At 42.8% G+C, this 19,400-nt stretch overlaps 5 protein-coding genes across 9 annotated transcripts in view; 4 read left to right on the top strand and 1 right to left on the bottom strand.

The window, feature by feature from the left end:
* LOC6616032 overlaps positions 1 to 7,104 on the bottom strand; it is a 28,239-nt gene extending 21,135 nt beyond the window's left edge. Inside the window, exons 1-2 of one of the 3 annotated variants that reach the window (XM_032724472.1) lie at positions 6,175 to 6,229; positions 3,158 to 3,223 (exon numbers count right to left, since the gene is read on the bottom strand). Coding sequence is in view for 2 of the 3 variants with exons in the window: in XM_032724470.1 (XP_032580361.1) it covers positions 6,175 to 6,493 (319 nt within the window). In the remaining variant the exon portion in view is untranslated. Of the gene's footprint in view, positions 1 to 132; positions 892 to 3,157; positions 3,224 to 6,174 lie in introns of those variants that run through there. The other 2 variants (XM_032724470.1, XM_032724471.1) reach the window with 2 other exon arrangements.
* Positions 7,105 to 7,107: 3 nt separating this feature from the next.
* LOC116801974 lies at positions 7,108 to 10,404 on the top strand. Of its 3 annotated transcripts, none has more exons than XM_032724475.1 (3): positions 7,108 to 7,571; positions 8,474 to 9,637; positions 9,742 to 10,404. In XM_032724475.1, the coding sequence occupies exons 2-3, from the start codon at positions 9,596 to 9,598 to the stop codon at positions 10,372 to 10,374; spliced, it is 675 nt and encodes a 224-aa protein (XP_032580366.1). In that variant the 5' UTR covers positions 7,108 to 7,571; positions 8,474 to 9,595; the 3' UTR covers positions 10,375 to 10,404. The 3 variants fall into 3 exon arrangements, with proteins under 3 accessions (XP_032580366.1, XP_032580367.1, XP_032580364.1); XM_032724476.1 differs by having other exon boundaries at positions 7,108 to 8,567; positions 8,662 to 9,637; XM_032724473.1 differs by having other exon boundaries at positions 7,108 to 9,637.
* A 1,059-nt stretch (positions 10,405 to 11,463) lies between these two features.
* LOC6616030 lies at positions 11,464 to 13,809 on the top strand. The gene is made up of 3 exons (XM_032726167.1): positions 11,464 to 13,097; positions 13,159 to 13,398; positions 13,510 to 13,809. The coding sequence occupies exons 1-3, from the start codon at positions 13,056 to 13,058 to the stop codon at positions 13,807 to 13,809; spliced, it is 582 nt and encodes a 193-aa protein (XP_032582058.1). The 5' UTR covers positions 11,464 to 13,055.
* Positions 13,810 to 14,626: 817 nt separating this feature from the next.
* LOC116802292 lies at positions 14,627 to 16,329 on the top strand. The gene is made up of 3 exons (XM_032726284.1): positions 14,627 to 15,617; positions 15,679 to 15,918; positions 16,030 to 16,329. The coding sequence occupies exons 1-3, from the start codon at positions 15,576 to 15,578 to the stop codon at positions 16,327 to 16,329; spliced, it is 582 nt and encodes a 193-aa protein (XP_032582175.1). The 5' UTR covers positions 14,627 to 15,575.
* An 817-nt stretch (positions 16,330 to 17,146) lies between these two features.
* LOC116802294 lies at positions 17,147 to 18,849 on the top strand. The gene is made up of 3 exons (XM_032726304.1): positions 17,147 to 18,137; positions 18,199 to 18,438; positions 18,550 to 18,849. The coding sequence occupies exons 1-3, from the start codon at positions 18,096 to 18,098 to the stop codon at positions 18,847 to 18,849; spliced, it is 582 nt and encodes a 193-aa protein (XP_032582195.1). The 5' UTR covers positions 17,147 to 18,095.
* The last annotated feature ends 551 nt before the right edge of the window (positions 18,850 to 19,400 follow it).

Below are 19,400 nucleotides of genomic sequence, written 5' to 3'. Positions count from 1 at the left end.
TGACTTAAGTGCCTAAGGTGACCCTTCCCGCAAGCCAAGAGTTATTTTCGTGTCACTGGCATCTGGCTTAGTCAGCGAGCCGTTTTTGATGTTGAGTCAGGTGGAAACACACACCTGGCATTTGGGACTTACTTTTGCACTTGGCCAGGCCACTGGCCACCTGCAGGAATCCATAGACGGCGATGACGACGCACGGCAGCGCCACCACGCCAAAGGACACGTAATCCATGTGCTCGAAGTAGTTCGTTATTTGCTCCATTGTGATTTTAGTTGTTCAACTTTAATTTGTATTTTCAATTTGTATTTTCGGACACTTTCGAAATTCACTCGAACAAAAAGAAAAGAAAATAAGGTTCGGGTATCGATTTGTTGGCAATTCTTTTGCGCAGGTGCAACTGTAGCGATTTCTTAATTCGGTTCGAGTTCTCTGATTTTGGACACTTTTTGAGTTTTTTTTATATTTTTTTTTTTTTTTTAATTTGTAGGGATATATTTTTCACAGAAGCAGTTGAGCCGTATCCTTTCGGGGAACTAACTAACTGAATGTCCTGCGCTGTCTGCTTCTTTGCCTTTGTTGTTGTTTTTTTCGCTCTTGTTGATTTTGCTGTTGTTGCTGCCGTTGTGTTAGTAATTGTTGTTGCACAAATAACGCCATTGTTTTGCACTGCAAATCTGGCGTAATTGATTTGCATCGGTGGCCAGGAACGCAAGAACGCCTCTTGAACGGAAAAGCTCAGTTAGACGGGTGAAAATCCAAAAAGTCAAATCGGCCAAGAACCGCCGCGGAAAACTCGCGTCGTGGGAAAACAGTTTAATTTATTTTTCAGTTTTTTTTGTCCGCGGAGCGCGCAGCGATTGCTCTGCGTGTGCGGCGACGGCGAATCGTCGAATGAAAATGAATCAAACGGAATTTAAACGAACGACGTCGACGTCGCAGCGAAAAGAGAGCGGCGAGAAGAGAGCGCCAAAAGTCTTACACCGAAAGAAACGGGTCTTTTGACGAGACATTCGAAATTCGCTCAATACGACAGCGAAATTCTCTCTACTCACTTTCACGCTCTCTACTGCACTTCATTTCATGAAACACTCACAGTATCAGTCTCAAGTGTTTTAATGAATGTGATTCCAAATTAAAAGCATCATCAAATATTTCTGACAATTTTAAATTCAAAATAAACATGTTTTCAGTAAATGCTGGAAAATATTACTAATTCGCCCTGTTGGTTTCAAACTTGATTTTTATATATGACGCTATTAAAGTCATGACAATACACATATTGTTTCGTCAAGTGTAGAAAGGGGAGCAATCTCCCATTCGCTCTCACAAGAAAAGCACGCGGTCGCGATCGCACAGTGGGCTAAAAAAATTAACCTTCCACTCTAACTTTCCACTTTAACTTCTCCAATGTAAATTACTTTTCAGCAGAGATATTCATATCAAAGCATATGGGTAAGTACAGTTTTCAGCCAAAAATAAAAGTTATGAGTTCAGCGGATTAATTCCACTGTGCGACTGAAAAAGCACGTGAGCCACTTCTGTTCGGCTTTAAACGATGCTCAATCTCCTGCAGCATTTTTAGTTTGAGTTCCCTCGCAATAAATTAATATATTTTCAGAACAAACATAACTTTAATGACTATTGTTCGTTTTCAAAAATGATGATGAAGCAGTGCAATACCTTGCTATTGCACCGTTCAAAAAGTGTATAAAATTAAATTGTGGATTCCAAGTGCGCGGGGTTCGGGGTTCGAATGCCCCGAATAAACACGTACGAATAAACTGCGCTTCTACTGCTTTTACTGCACGTACTCTACTTGTTATCTGCACCTAACCTAACCCACTCATTGTATCTCCACTACCCACCCACCAGTTTCACCAACTTTCCACAAACTGCGTCAGCAAATTGCCAATGACGTTGTTAGGAAAACGCTCGATCCCCCGTGTATTGGGCGATCCTATCAAATATGCGTATCCCCCCTTAATGTAGTAACGCCTAGCTTTGGGCCACGTCAGCCAGAAAAGTTTATCAATGTCATCGTCGGGAATCGCTTCAATTATTGATGGATAAGTGTGCGCGGTAACTGACAGCGCCTATACCACATTAGAAGAATAAAATATATTTTCTCTTTGTTCGAGAAACAAAACACGTGTCCTTGTGAAATCCCGAGCTGCAATTGCAGGGGCTGTTTCATCACTCCAAGAAAAGGCAATTGTCTTGGCCAATTCTGTTCCTCCCCCCCCCCCCCCCCACACACACACTTTCTATCTGTTCCTTGGGTTCAACGAATCATTTGTTGTCCGAACTTCGGCCGATGTTAATGACTCGGTGTGCCGCCTGCCTTGCACAACCCCTAATATATGGTATGCACACGGATCTATATACTATATAGACGCCGTATAGCATACAACATTGAACTTGCGGCTGTTGTCGTCTGTCTCGCCTACATTTGCCACCCATCTGGCCGAGTGAGTTTTGGCTTATTGCTTTCTGCTTACTGCTTTCTGGTTTGTGTGTTTTGGGGTTTGGTCATTGAACCTTGTTCCCGCTCACTAGAGACACCCCCGGATGTGTTGTCGATCCTCTGATACACCGAGAAACAATTATTTCTAACCCTTAATACGAATCAAGACTTTGATGTTTTGTTAAGCTCAAAACTTTCCTTCGACCCACCATTTTTTAAAAGAATAATCAGTAAAGCTAAGTCAAACAAGTTCCAGAAACAGCCCAACACAAGTAGCTTGTTTTCTATTCTAAGATATCAATCCCAATGAAACAACGTTTTCATACGTATTCACCAGACCCCACTTTGATAGCAAGTTGCTTGGTAATTTTAAACTTCGGAATAAATGATAAATAATCGTTTTTTCGGCTAAAACCAATTTAATTTATGCGGCAGGCCCAAATTTATACGAAATCGCATTTCGGGCTAATTGTTTTCGAAACGCAACAAGTTGTATATTAATATTGTTATGAATAATAACCAATATGTATATGGCGCTTGTTTCAAATTTCAGACTCGCCACCAATGCGCAATTTCGAAATGAATCTCCGATTGGTTTTGGCCTTTTTCCACAAATCTGCTTAAGTTATATTATGGCCAGTATTTCAAGTCACTAGCCTTGTGTGGGCAATATCTTTAAGGATGATGGCACTTACTCAGAGATACTTGATAAAGCGTTGACTTATGCTTGTGTAGCGTCGTTATAAGGAGGTTTTACTCACCTGAAAATAAACAAATTTTTGCAACATAAAGTAAAGTTTCAAAACTAAAGTGCTTAACCATATGCGCTGCTTTTAACAAATGGCTAACAAGTCAATCATCTGAGGAGTCTGCTGGAGATAATGACGTAACTGCCGTCTCAAATCAATGGCGATGCAATTATTTAAGTAAGTCATGCGATATCAGGCGAAGGTTCAACACGTCTCTCGTGTGCGTGCCCGCCGCCAAAGGAAACTTTGAACTTTCGAAAAGCGAAAAAATGTCCACAAAGCTCTTATCGGTGTAACGAACCGATATTGCGGCTATAGCAATTGTTTATACACTTGTTATTGTGTATATTTTTGCTCGCAAACAGCCGAGCGTGTGCACTCTAATCGGTCACAGAGAAGGAGAGTGCGCGATTTGCGGCAAGCGACGTCCGTGTGGTACGAGTAGACGTACATATATGTATAGCAAATGCCGCTCAGCGAAAGTGAGGGCTCAACTTCTGTTGCAATGCGGCACACTCAAGGACGCGGGTGGCGGGTGGCGGGCAGAGAGGCAGCTGCCTGCCACAGGTGCTTGAACTTTCCGCTGGCCGCAGATAAGCAACAACATCCACTTGCGCGCGTGGCTTTGTAGAATCAGGTGTTTGTGGGTGATTGAACCGGAGCTTTCTTCTCACGGAACACACGGAACATACGGAACACACCCCCATCATACACCACCCACCACCACTGCGAGCGCTTGACTGCCTGCAGCGGAAATTATTGGGGTAGGGCCAAAGTCGATGGGCCAGACCCACCGAGCTTAGTCATCCATTAGATAGTTATTGTGGCGTTTAAGTTTGAACTTCATTGTTCATCTGAATAAGGTGGCTTTATTTCGCTGTTGCAAGCTGTTACAAGCTGTTGCAAGCGACCTGTCCCCCAACAATCAATAAATTGCGTATTATCACCGGCACGCTGTGTGCGTGGCAATCGTGGCTCATGGTCTCGGGCCATAAAAATAATTATTAAGAACCACTGTGAATTGTTTTCGCGCTTCCTGTCTGTCGCGCTCTTCCTTTCATGCCTCGCGCCTCTGCTCGCAGCTTCTTTGTTCATCTGCCACAGGAAGTAATCCGCAGACATATTTGTATGTACATATGTGTATGTACACTTGGCACACGGCCCCGACTTTCGTGTACGATCCGTTTGCAAACACGTTTGCGAAAGGGAGGCGGGTATCGGATCCCCCGCTTATCTTGAGAGCCACCTGTCTGCCGGGTAGCCAAAACCCACAGAGATCCCGAAAACATGCATATAAAAGCCACAAATGACACTGAGATAAAGTGCAGCGCAGCGGCGAACTTATGCGGAAATCGAAGCACTCTGACAGTTCTCTTCCGGAAGTTGACTTTATTGGCTTGGTTTTTAATCGCCTTTTCGATTATTAATCCTCGGAGAGCAAGAATATCTATACGAGTTATTTTAAAGCAGTAAGAATTACTTTGCTTGTCAGCAGTCACACAGGTGGTACTTAATGCGATTTAGTTGGGTGCTGCGCAGGCGAAAACTAGACGTTCTTTGGGTGAAAGCGAAAATGGTAGAGTAAGATAAGAGAGCTCCTCGAGTATCAGATACCTTTTACGCAGCTAGTGGGAGTGCGCGGGAGACACATCACACATGTCGTATACTTAACGCGATGTCACACCTGTGGTATACTTAACGTGACGTCACACATGTCGTATACTTAACGTGATGTCACACATGTGATATACGCAATGCGGTTTAAGTTGCGCTAAGAATGCGAAAACTATCCGATCATTGAGTGATTCCTATAAATTAATATAAGGGTAGTAAGCGCGGGTGGTGCTTGTGCATTTGATGCGATATGCGATTTACGTTTCCGAGTTCTGAAGGCCAAACGAGTGAGCAGCTTTCGCAGATATCAAGGGAGCTTTCTCAAACTGAATTCTACTGCGTCTTAGGTGCATTGAACCTATTGTTTATTTTATTTCGCGAGCTTTCGATATGGGGCGCTAAGTAGAAACTGCTGATGTTTTTGCCAATGCCAATGCCATTGCCAAAAAAATCGAAAAAAGAACCAGAAGCAAAAACAAAAACAAACCCAAATAACAGTAGCCGAACAAAACTCGCCATTTCTCCTGCCATTAAATGCAACCTCGAAAACAAACTTTTCTTTCGGCACCGAAGTTCATTGACGTACTTTGACCTCGCGAGTGCGTTGCCTCTCCCTCGCTCCTTTGTGATTGTTGTTGACTTCATTGTTGTTGCCGGCGCATTTATTGCATGCGATCATCATGACGTTCACAGCGACAACAACAAAGGCCGCAATGATGATGATGATGATGATGGTGGTGTTGGTGGTGGTGAGATGATGCTTTATTTTCCTCCGCAAAATCCTTGACCGGTCAAGTTAAGCACTTTGCATTTGCCCTGTTAGCCCTGGTCGGCGGTACAGTGGTATCACTTTTATAGTTCATATTGTTCTCAGTCTGGAGCTGTAACATTCCTCAGGTCTCGGCGATAAGCCAACTAATTGCCTTCGATAAGAATACATTTTATTCAAATAAGTTTGTCAAATGGAAGCCATCAATGATGCATGGACACAAAACGTTTTGCATAAATTTGTGCACAGGAATTTGTTGTGTATAACAAGCTGGAGAACTAAGTCGCAGAAGAAGCAAACAAATTAATATATTGGTCGTTCGGAATATTTCAAAAATGTAACTCCCAGCCCCCGATGGATGTGCAGTATGTGTGGCTGCGATATGTCGCTTATGTATGTGCTGTGCACCACTGTGCGTGTGGGGCTGGCAATCAGCTGACTGCTGCAAGTGTGCGCAGCTGTTTTTGAACGTACACCCGAAACGTGTGGCCTGCGATTAGGCCGCATCATAACAAAAAGCGAACGCTGAATAAACAGGCAGAACAGCGCAAAGCAAAGAGGCAAAGAATCACAAACTCACATGTTGTCGCTGATGCTGCCGCTGCTGCTGTGTTGCACAAGTCGTTGTTAGTGGGTATTGTGGTCATGAGATTCGTTGGGGCAGCCGATCTGCATTTTCTCCAAAAGGTTCGTGAACTGGAGTTGTAATACATTTTGCCCTGCTGCCTCTGAAGGTGTCGAATGTCGCCGTTGATGCTGCTGCTGTTGTTGCTTCCGAGGATGTTGCTCCTGTGCTGCTTGCGTTGCTGCGGTTGCTCTGGATCGGTCTTTCGCTTGATTGCTGCTACGTAGGGGGGCGGTAGCATGTTTTCATGTTGCCCGATATCCGCCAGCAGCATTTTGCACTGCCTGTTGTCGTTGCACGCAGCTTTTGGGATCTTATTGCTCTGAATACTAATGTTGCGCCTGCTGTGTTTGCTTGTGGCTGCTTACTGCTTCGTTTGCTGTTAGTTACACTGATGTTGCTCCTTAAGCTGCACCATTGTTCCTCCAAGGACAGTTTCGTGTTTGGCTGCCACTACTTATGGCGCTGTTTGCATCACTATTTCTTCTGGTTGCATCAGCACTACTCTCATCGTTTAGAGTTATTTTCTGGGCACTGGCTGTCGCACGCACATAAAAAATAAGCACAATAAACACGCGGAAAAGCAAAAGAGTCGTATGTATATTGTATATTTCCGGTTCGACGTCACTTCTTGGGGAGCAAAATAGAAAAAACAACGTTCTACGACGCAGCACTCGAAAGTAAATCCCGGGCCATGAAAATCGAGAAATTGGCACCAAATTGGGAACTCGCTGTTTCGCCAGTCATCTGCACACTGAATCTACTTTCGTAAGCACAATGCACGCGCAACTTGTTTAAATCAGTCCTATTATTAACAAGAATATAACGGTTAGCCTAGCGCACCGCCCAACTGCTTGGACCTACAACAACAAAGTGCCCGCGTATGATTGAAGCTCAAAAATGGACTGGCAGCAAATGTGGCTGCCGCTTCTGGCTCTGTCGACGTCGCAGCCGACAGAAGGCAGCGCTGCTCTCTCTTGATTTCCGAACGGAATGAACCCGCAGCCAGTCAGTCGCTTTATGCAAGTGCCATATAGTCTATAGTCTTTGTGCATAATTCCAAGAATATAACAGAGCCAAAGAGTTCAAATGCGCAGGAGAGCGCCGTGAGCACGAAAGCGAGCCACGGGTCCCGACTATTGGGTACCTCTTAACCATGATTATCAGCACCACTTCCACAGAGATTACGTGGGAATCGTACATAGTCAGGGGTGCACAACACTAAAGGCTTTGTGCCGCACGGAGCACCTATGCATGCCACCATTTCATTGCGCCGCAAATACCATATTCTTTGGGACAGAGTGTTCTCAATTCGTGGATACAATACGCCCTGCTGCACAGCGAGATACCAGGTATTCCATATCAGCGCTTTCGCTGCCCCAGTCGACTTCGCATTCGCAGAACAAAGAAAAGCGCGAGTGCTGACGCATGCCTCGTATTTGGAATAAGGTTCGCATATTGCGCCTAACCCAATTCGAGTGTCATCATCTGGTCACGGAGCCCGGTGTTGATGCTGCTCTCCTTATCGCCCCACATAGTGCCATCTCTGTCGGCGGCTATCTGAGCTGTGAAGCTTTCAATCAGCGGCTTGCTTCGACACCAAACAGCTGTTTGCTGCACAGTGGTGCATACCTCAACAATTAATGCTTAATAATATGCCATAGCACACAATCTTACCCAATTTCATGTATCTTTGGTAATTAAAAAGTCTCCGAAATAATAGTTTAAAATTAAGCTCGTTAACTGTACTGATACTGCGTTTAAGTAGTTATTTACTTCACACTGCTTAAGGTCCTTTCCTCACCAGTTCAAAAAGTCAACTGATCTTCGACGCCCGCATATTAGGGCCTTTATAAGGGCCCAGGTCCAGGCAGGACCTTCAGAAGGAGATTAAAAAAACATTGTGACCGATAACGGGTCGGACAGTAGTTATCAGGTAGTTAGGCACGACCCGAAGGCGACCTGACTTGAAGGCAATCCAAGCGTTTTTCCAAGACAAGCTGACGCGTGTCTGGAGGTCTTCTGCCTAATTTTACCTGCCCTCTTCTTCGGTTTTATTGCCGTGTTATTTTCTTCAGACCCACTGTACTGGTCAGACTAAAAAGAACTGTGCAGGTCCAAAATGTGAGTTGGGAAATTTGTTGAGGTATAAACCTTTCGTTTACTATAGGTAGGCTATGATTTTCTAAACGCAAAAAGACCTTATCCATGTAAATATTGTATGTAAGCAGGAGCACTGTGTCTTCCTTTTTAGGTGGGCCAATACGAGACTGCAAAACTTTTTGCTCCATGCCAAAAGTCCTGCACACACATTGCAGACCAACTTTTTGGGATTGCTAATCCAGCATGTAAGCGACATGAAATGATCTGATATTACTAATTCGAGACTTATACTCTTCCGCTATGAACTGTCTTTATTATCTCACTACAACTTCTGACTAGGACTGCAAACACAATGACAAGCATATCTCAATAAAGTGAAAGCACTTTCAGGAAGGATTGTCATCCTATCGATAACAGAGGAGCCAGTAGTGTTGGTCACTGAAATTACAATTCTGCTAAGAACTCTACACCAGAAACTTATTTACTCCATTTTTCATACTAAATCATAAATGTAAATAAATATACCAATAATAACAAAACTCAAAATAACTCAAGAGATGCAAACTATGTATGTAAACAAAGGAATTGGTGTCACTGTGTCATATTTTTAAGTTTGGCCAATCCGAGACTGCAAAACTTGTTTATGCTCTGTTCCACAAATCCTGCACTGACCAACTTTTTGTGATTGCTAATCCAGCTTGAATTAACCAAACGCCAGAACTAAGTGCTTGAGAACTCAACTGTTCGCGATTCGCTTGCAAAGGCGTTGTTTAATTTGATAGAGAAAGCCTTGGAAAGCGAATGAAATGATCTGATATTACTAATTCGAGATTGCAAAGGCGTTTGTTCAATTCAAGAAGAGTCACTGAAGAATTACAATACAAAGCGAAAAAGTCTTGGAAGGCGAAACAATATAAACGATATGAAATGATCTGATATTTCTAATTCGAGATTTGTATTCTTCTGACATGCCTTGTCTTCAATATCTAAAAATCTTGAACTTCTGACTAGGACTGCAGAAACAATAACAAGCTCATCTCTGTAAATCTATCAGGTAGGGTTGCCATCCATCGATAACAGGGGAGCCAGTAGTGTTGGTCACTGAAATGGCAATTCTGTTAAGAACTCGGCTCTAGAAACTTCCCCAGGGCACTTTTTTTCTGAGCCAAAAAGACAAGTCATTACGACTGAGGACTACGACCAGTGTATCGCTCTATAATCGGCAAATTGTTTTGGTTTGTTACTTAAATAATCAAGACTGCGCCAAGTCATAATGAAGCCAAATAAGGAAACAAAGCTACCGGCATCCAATTGGGTAGGTTCAAGCAAAGACACTAGAATAATATTCTAGAATATTCTAGTGTCTTTGGTTCAAGAGTGTAATATTGGTATTTTGCGTAAAATTGTATTACCTTGCAGATGAACAAGAGTTCTCACGAGCCAAGTTTTGCCACGTCCAATGGGGTGAAAAATAAGACTGTGTCCTTTTCGCGATTCATCCACACCGATCGTGTCGCAGAGGGTCCGACCAATGCGGCTCAAAAGAAGACTGTGTTCTTTTCGCGATTCGAGCGCACCAATCGTGCCGCAGAGGACCTGACCCGTCCATTGGCCAGCATGAAACCAAAACAGGCTGTGGCTTCCACCTCGAATGAGCCGTTCTTTGCCAGCAACCTGAAGTACTATCCCCATCTGCCACAGCCAGCTTTTGTGGGCCACTACCAGACCTATGCCGAAATCAAAGGCCTCTGGTTGGAAGGTAATTTTTCCCAAGCTTGTAACACCACACCGTCGCCGGCGCAGCCGCGTCGTCGTAATTTTATCACCAACGAGTTCCCGGATGATCCACCTAAGCGAGCTCCCAACCGCAGCTACTCGCTTGTCCGACGCAACTCGATTAAGCCCCCAATTGAGGCCAATTTTGCTATGCCCGTGCTGATGGAGGAGAATGAAGTGCACGATCTAAATGAGATCAGTGGCTCCACCAAGCCAGCTACATCGACATCGAAAGGCGCAATCCCGAAGCCCAAGAAGTTCCCATTAACCTTCTAGAAATTCAAGGACTAATAAATCTAGTTAGCTGGGCGCTACGACTATTGGGGCGACTTATGCAATTGGGTATATGGTTATCTACAGCTCGGATCGGCTCGTTTGGCTCATGATCATGTAGTGGTGCTTCTGTTCAGGTTAAACCAATATCGGAAAATGCGGTCATATAGCACGAGCCCCGAACATGACGGAATTATCCATATGAATGGCTGTTTGCAATTGGTTTATCTATTGGCTTTATATTCTGTGAAATTGTCATGTCTTGTTTATTAAGGGTTTCGCTGCTAGTTTGATTCGATTACGGAAATTTCAAATCTACGCAATTTTAGCGCTTCATAGTATAATTCGAAAGTATGGTGTAGCTTTTAGCGAGGCTCTGCACCAGGGTTGAGTCTTTGCTTCTTTCTCTTTCCGTAAAGTTCATATTGTTTGAACTAGTTTGCTGTGCTTAGCTTAGGATTTCACCAAGGCTTTCAGGATTGATAATACCAATTGATTATGTACCTACAGCTGTGTTAAAAAAAATAGCAGTGCTTGGGACCTGTGAGTTTAAGTTAAAAAATTCCTATGATATAGATTAAAACAACATAATAGGCAGAAATTCTGGTGTTCACTAAAATAGCAGTGCTATGAAAAAATAGTAAAAAAAAATCAAATTGACTTAGAACGAACTAAGTTTTTCTTTTTAATGTGTTAATTAGGGCCTAATACTTGGTTGGATAGTCTTTGTTAGCCAGCACAGCCTTACACCCACGCGACATGGAGTCCACCAGGTCCTGGCAACGTTTGGGGGGTATTTTTGACCATGCATCCTGCACAACTTGCCAAATCTGAGCCTTAGACGTCGGGGATTTCTTCGACACATTTTTAATGTCCCCCCACAGGTTTTCAATCGGGTTTAAATCGGAAGATGATCCTGGCCACGGCATTACATCTATTCTATTTTGGGTGAACCTATTCTTAGCCGATTTGCTTCTGCGTTTCGTATTATTATCCTGTTGGAATGTCTATTTTAAGGGCATATTATATTCAGAATATGACAGTAAGACATCACTAAGAATATTTGCATATGCGTTTTGGTCTCTAATACCATAAATCAAATCGTGTTTGGAGGTCATCAGATATTTTGCAGTGAACCAGTTCCACCAAATAGCACTATTTTTGACCCATCAATCGAAAGGATATTACGCCATTTGGAGACTGGCCAAATTAGGTAGGTTTTAGGGAAGCTTAACCTTGCCTTAATATGCCTAGGGCTAAGTAGGAGATCCTTTCATGGACTCCTCGCACTTAAATTTTGATTCAGTAGTCATCCCTGAATAGTAACGTCGCTTATTCCCAAGTTCAGCTCAGACTTTATGTCCCCAAAGGATGCAAAAGGATAGACTTTGCTGTAACGAACTATGCGCCGATCCTCTATATCTGTGGTTTTACGTATGGTACCACGGTTTTCGGGCTTCCATTCATATTTAATGGCATTGGATACCATTTTGGCAGAGCATTCAAGGGTTTTTTGAATGTCCTTATATGTTTTTCCTTCCTTTCTAAGCTTAAAAATTAACATTCTTTTCTCCTGGGAGCAGTGGCGCCCTCTACCCACTAAAATAAAAATTTTTAATTTTTTTTTTAATTTATTGCCCTTTAAAATATACGAATTAACTTAACCAAACTCACTTTTTAGAAAATATTGATCATTTCGAGACTTTACAATGGACAAAACCAGAGACTGCTATTCTTATGAACAGCCTAAAAGTGGTGAATTTGCTCAAGAATGTAAATAAAAAAAGGATAACATGAAAAACTGACGGGATTTTCTTTTTTTCTATATCTATATATTCCATTTTACAAAAATAAGTGGAAAAAAAAGTGGAATCCAAAAAGGGACATGGAGAAATACATTTGTGTTTCTTAGTTTCCATCGCACTGCATTGGTCTATAGCCAATTAATTAGTTAGTTAGTACGAATGAACGCAAGGTCCGCCTCGATCTTACATTTTGAATTTATATCTTTTAAAAAAGCCAATTCAAAACAAGAATCGAGTTGACCGACTATCAGGTACCCGTTATCATAATTTTTCTGGGATATCAAGAAATATTGGGAAATATAATAAGAAAAATTTTAAAAATTGTTCCAAATTGTGGGTTTGACCGATTTGGCGGCTTTAGGGCGTTAGAGGGGGCGTGGCGTCTCTTTGTTTGTATGCTGAATCTCAACCTTATAGCTTGAGAACTCAACTGTTCGCGATTCGCTTGCAAAGGCGTTTGTTCAATTCGATAGAGAAAAGTCACTGAAGAATTACAAGACAAAAAGTGAAAAAGCCTTGGAAAGCGAATCAATATAGACGATATGAAATGATCTGATATTTCTAATTTGTGATTTGTATTCTTCAGCTATGCATTGTCTTCAATATCATTAAATATTTATCTTCTGACTAGGACTTCAAAAACAATAACAAGCACATCTTCAAAAATCGATCATCAGCCGATCGATAACAGAGGAGCCAGTAGTGTTGTTCACTGAAATGACAATTCTGTTAAGAACTTTTTTTTTCTTTTTTTTTTACTTTTTTTCTGAGCCAAAAGGACAAGTCAATACGACTGAGGACTACGACCAGTGTATCGCTCTATAATCGGCAAATTGTTTTGGTTTGTTACTTAAATAATCAAGACTGCGCCAAGTCATAATGAAGCCAAAGAAGGAAACAAAGCTACCGGCATCCAATTGGGTAGGTTCAAGAGTGTAATATTGGTATTTTACGTCTTGCCTAAAATTGTATTACGTTGCAGATGAACAAGAGATTCCAATCGACGTTGATGCGTTCTCCTGAGCCAAATTTTGCCATGTCCAAGGGGATGAAAAAGAAGACTGTGTCCTTTTCACGATTCATCCGCGACGATCGTGCTGCAGGGGGCCGCCCGACCAATTGGGTAAAAAAGAAGACTGTTTCGGCGCGGCCACTCGTCCGCGCCCATCTTTCCATAGAGGACTTGGCCCATCAATTGGCCAGCATGTCCTTGAATAATCTGGTTGTGGCTTCCACCTCGAATAAGCCGTTCTTTGCCAGCAACCAGAAGTACTATTCCCATTTGGCCCAGCCAGCTTCGGTGGGCCTCTCCCAAGCTCGTAACGCCACCCAGCCGTCGATGCAACCGCGTCGTCATAACTCTATCACCAACGAGTTTCCAGATGATCCACCTAAGCCAGCTTTCAACTGCCGCTCCTCGCTCGTCCGACGCAACTCAATAAACCTCCCAATTGAGGCCAATTTTGCCAAGTCCGTGCTGATGGGGAATGATGATGATGATGAGGAGGAGGAGGAGGAGGAGGAGGTGGAGGTGGAGGAGGAGGATGAAGTACAGGATCTAAATGAGCCAGCTACATCGACCTCGCAGGACGCAATCCCGAAGCCGTCCAAGAATTTCGGCTTTACCTTCTAGAAATGCAAGTACTAATAAATCGACTTTAATGACTTCTCATTGACCCATTGGGGCAACTTATGCAATTGGGTATATGGTTATCTACACCTCGGATCGGCTCGTTTGGCTCATGATCAAGTAGAGGTGCTTCTGTTCAGGTTGAACCAATATCGGAAAATGCGGTCATATAGCACGAGCCCCGAACATGACGCAATTATCCATATGAATGGCTGTTTGCAATTGGTTTATCTATTGGCTTTATATTCTGTGAAATTGTCATGTCTTGTTTATTAAGGGTTTCGCTGCTAGTTTGATTCGATTACGGAAATTTCAAATCTACGCAATTTTAGCGCTTCATAAGAAAATTCGAAAAATTTGGTGTAGCTTTTAGTGAGGCTCCTCACCACGGTTCAGTCTTTTTCTTCTTTCTCGATGGGCATTTAAAGCTCACGTTGTTTAAACTAGTTTGCTGCGCTTAGCTTAGTTAAGTCTATACCATGAATAAAACAATGGAGGCATTAGAGCCATCAGAGATGGCAAAGATGGATCAGTAGCCGAGACGATCTAGACATGTCTGTCTGTCCGTATCGTCGTGATCTCAGGAACTATAAATGCTATAGGTAAGATTCAGCATACAGATTCTAGAGACAAAGACATAGCGCAAGTTTGTGGACCTATGTTGCTACGTGCACTCTAACGCCCTAAAGCCGCCAAACCGGTCACGCCCACACTTTCGAACAATTTTTAAATTGTTTCTGATTATATTCCCCAATATCTATCGATATCCCAGAAAAATGATGAAATGTCACTTTCGCATACACACTATCTGAGTAACGGGTATTTGATGGCCTCTCTTGTTTTGATTATAATTGTTAAAACTAGAGGTGTATTAACATCAGTAATTTATGGTCATATGGTCATTCGGTTTTGGTCAGGTTACGCATTAGCCTCTTGTTTTTGGGTCGTATTGAAGATATGCTCCACACACTTTATACGTAGAGCCAGAGCCGTATTCAGGACATGATCAGGTAGATCCTGGCGTACAAGGTCGGTATAAGTTCATCGCGCGTCTGGAGAAGGACCTTCTATAATAGAAGCGACTAAAGACGCCAACCAGGTTTATTAAAATGGGAGGACTAGTTCTAATGCCTTGCCAAGATAGTAAAGAATAGTAATAGTACGAGTAGTAAGATAATGCTCCCGAAATAAAGTCGCAGACCTATCCAGCGGGTTGATCGCTCCTATCGTTTTTACGCCTTGGCAGCATTCTTTTTGTGCTCCATAATTGAGTTTAAGAAAGCCTCGCCCATTGGACCCACGTTCCCATGTCCTGGACAGTTGCTTGGACGGGATTGCATTGTCTGCGGTGATTGACGGAAAGAGAAAAGTCACTGAAGAATTACAAGACAAAAAGTGAAAAAGCCTTGGAAAGCGAATCAATATAGACGATATGAAATGATCTGATATTTCTAATTTGTGATTTGTATTCTTCAGCTATGCATTGTCTTCAATATCATTAAATATTTATCTTCTGACTAGGACTTCAAAAACAATAACAAGCACATCTTCAAAAATCGATCATCAGCCGATCGATAACAGAGGAGCCAGTAGTGTTGTTCACTGAAATGACAATTCTGTTAAGAACTTTTTTTTTCTTTTTTTTTTACTTTTTTTCTGAGCCAAAAGGACAAGTCAATACGACTGAGGACTACGACCAGTGTATCGCTCTATAATCGGCAAATTGTTTTGGTTTGTTACTTAAATAATCAAGACTGCGCCAAGTCATAATGAAGCCAAAGAAGGAAACAAAGCTACCGGCATCCAATTGGGTAGGTTCAAGAGTGTAATATTGGTATTTTACGTCTTGCCTAAAATTGTATTACGTTGCAGATGAACAAGAGATTCCAATCGACGTTGATGCGTTCTCCTGAGCCAAATTTTGCCATGTCCAAGGGGATGAAAAAGAAGACTGTGTCCTTTTCACGATTCATCCGCGACGATCGTGCTGCAGGGGGCCGCCCGACCAATTGGGTAAAAAAGAAGACTGTTTCGGCGCGGCCACTCGTCCGCGCCCATCTTTCCATAGAGGACTTGGCCCATCAATTGGCCAGCATGTCCTTGAATAATCTGGTTGTGGCTTCCACCTCGAATAAGCCGTTCTTTGCCAGCAACCAGAAGTACTATTCCCATTTGGCCCAGCCAGCTTCGGTGGGCCTCTCCCAAGCTCGTAACGCCACCCAGCCGTCGATGCAACCGCGTCGTCATAACTCTATCACCAACGAGTTTCCAGATGATCCACCTAAGCCAGCTTTCAACTGCCGCTCCTCGCTCGTCCGACGCAACTCAATAAACCTCCCAATTGAGGCCAATTTTGCCAAGTCCGTGCTGATGGGGAATGATGATGATGATGAGGAGGAGGAGGAGGAGGAGGAGGTGGAGGTGGAGGAGGAGGATGAAGTACAGGATCTAAATGAGCCAGCTACATCGACCTCGCAGGACGCAATCCCGAAGCCGTCCAAGAATTTCGGCTTTACCTTCTAGAAATGCAAGTACTAATAAATCGACTTTAATGACTTCTCATTGACCCATTGGGGCAACTTATGCAATTGGGTATATGGTTATCTACACCTCGGATCGGCTCGTTTGGCTCATGATCAAGTAGAGGTGCTTCTGTTCAGGTTGAACCAATATCGGAAAATGCGGTCATATAGCACGAGCCCCGAACATGACGCAATTATCCATATGAATGGCTGTTTGCAATTGGTTTATCTATTGGCTTTATATTCTGTGAAATTGTCATGTCTTGTTTATTAAGGGTTTCGCTGCTAGTTTGATTCGATTACGGAAATTTCAAATCTACGCAATTTTAGCGCTTCATAAGAAAATTCGAAAAATTTGGTGTAGCTTTTAGTGAGGCTCCTCACCACGGTTCAGTCTTTTTCTTCTTTCTCGATGGGCATTTAAAGCTCACGTTGTTTAAACTAGTTTGCTGCGCTTAGCTTAGTTAAGTCTATACCATGAATAAAACAATGGAGGCATTAGAGCCATCAGAGATGGCAAAGATGGATCAGTAGCCGAGACGATCTAGACATGTCTGTCTGTCCGTATCGTCGTGATCTCAGGAACTATAAATGCTATAGGTAAGATTCAGCATACAGATTCTAGAGACAAAGACATAGCGCAAGTTTGTGGACCTATGTTGCTACGTGCACTCTAACGCCCTAAAGCCGCCAAACCGGTCACGCCCACACTTTCGAACAATTTTTAAATTGTTTCTGATTATATTCCCCAATATCTATCGATATCCCAGAAAAATGATGAAATGTCACTTTCGCATACACACTATCTGAGTAACGGGTATTTGATGGCCTCTCTTGTTTTGATTATAATTGTTAAAACTAGAGGTGTATTAACATCAGTAATTTATGGTCATATGGTCATTCGGTTTTGGTCAGGTTACGCATTAGCCTCTTGTTTTTGGGTCGTATTGAAGATATGCTCCACACACTTTATACGTAGAGCCAGAGCCGTATTCAGGACATGATCAGGTAGATCCTGGCGTACAAGGTCGGTATAAGTTCATCGCGCGTCTGGAGAAGGACCTTCTATAATAGAAGCGACTAAAGACGCCAACCAGGTTTATTAAAATGGGAGGACTAGTTCTAATGCCTTGCCAAGATAGTAAAGAATAGTAATAGTACGAGTAGTAAGATAATGCTCCCGAAATAAAGTCGCAGACCTATCCAGCGGGTTGATCGCTCCTATCGTTTTTACGCCTTGGCAGCATTCTTTTTGTGCTCCATAATTGAGTTTAAGAAAGCCTCGCCCATTGGACCCACGTTCCCATGTCCTGGACAGTTGCTTGGACGGGATTGCATTGTCTGCGGTGATTGACGGAAAGAGAAAAGTCACTGAAGAATTACAAGACAAAAAGTGAAAAAGCCTTGGAAAGCGAATCAATATAGACGATATGAAATGATCTGATATTTCTAATTTGTGATTTGTATTCTTCAGCTATGCATTGTCTTCAATATCATTAAATATTTATCTTCTGACTAGGACTTCAAAAACAATAACAAGCACATCTTCAAAAATCGATCATCAGCCGATCGATAACAGAGGAGCCAGTAGTGTTGTTCACTGAAATGACAATTCTGTTAAGAACTTTTTTTTTCTTTTTTTTTTACTTTTTTTCTGAGCCAAAAGGACAAGTCAATACGACTGAGGACTACGACCAGTGTATCGCTCTATAATCGGCAAATTGTTTTGGTTTGTTACTTAAATAATCAAGACTGCGCCAAGTCATAATGAAGCCAAAGAAGGAAACAAAGCTACCGGCATCCAATTGGGTAGGTTCAAGAGTGTAATATTGGTATTTTACGTCTTGCCTAAAATTGTATTACGTTGCAGATGAACAAGAGATTCCAATCGACGTTGATGCGTTCTCCTGAGCCAAATTTTGCCATGTCCAAGGGGATGAAAAAGAAGACTGTGTCCTTTTCACGATTCATCCGCGACGATCGTGCTGCAGGGGGCCGCCCGACCAATTGGGTAAAAAAGAAGACTGTTTCGGCGCGGCCACTCGTCCGCGCCCATCTTTCCATAGAGGACTTGGCCCATCAATTGGCCAGCATGTCCTTGAATAATCTGGTTGTGGCTTCCACCTCGAATAAGCCGTTCTTTGCCAGCAACCAGAAGTACTATTCCCATCTGGCCCAGCCAGCTTCGGTGGGCCTCTCCCAAGCTCGTAACGCCACCCAGCCGTCGATGCAACCGCGTCGTCATAACTCTATCACCAACGAGTTTCCAGATGATCCACCTAAGCCAGCTTTCAACTGCCGCTCCTCGCTCGTCCGACGCAACTCAATAAACCTCCCAATTGAGGCCAATTTTGCCAAGTCCGTGCTGATGGGGAATGATGATGATGATGAGGAGGAGGAGGAGGAGGAGGAGGTGGAGGTGGAGGAGGAGGATGAAGTACAGGATCTAAATGAGCCAGCTACATCGACCTCGCAGGACGCAATCCCGAAGCCGTCCAAGAATTTCGGCTTTACCTTCTAGAAATGCAAGTACTAATAAATCGACTTTAATGACTTCTCATTGACCCATTGGGGCAACTTATGCAATTGGGTATATGGTTATCTACACCTCGGATCGGCTCGTTTGGCTCATGATCAAGTAGAGGTGCTTCTGTTCAGGTTGAACCAATATCGGAAAATGCGGTCATATAGCACGAGCCCCGAACATGACGCAATTATCCATATGAATGGCTGTTTGCAATTGGTTTATCTATTGGCTTTATATTCTGTGAAATTGTCATGTCTTGTTTATTAAGGGTTTCGCTGCTAGTTTGATTCGATTACGGAAATTTCAAATCTACGCAATTTTAGCGCTTCATAAGAAAATTCGAAAGTATGGTGTAGCTTTTAGTGAGGCTCCTCACCACGGTTCAGTCTTTTTCTTCTTTTTCGATGGGCATTTAAAGCTCACGTTGTTTAAACTAGTTTGATGCGCTTAGCTTAGTTAAGTCTATACCATGAATAAAACAATGGAGGCATTAGAGCCATCAGAGATGGCAAAGATGGATCAGTAGCCGAGACGATCTAGACATG

Source organism: Drosophila sechellia, chromosome X (assembly GCF_004382195.2).
Source record: "Drosophila sechellia strain sech25 chromosome X, ASM438219v1, whole genome shotgun sequence".
Taxonomy (NCBI): Eukaryota; Metazoa; Arthropoda; class Insecta; order Diptera; family Drosophilidae; genus Drosophila; species Drosophila sechellia.
This window is presented reverse-complemented; position numbering and strand designations above follow the sequence as displayed.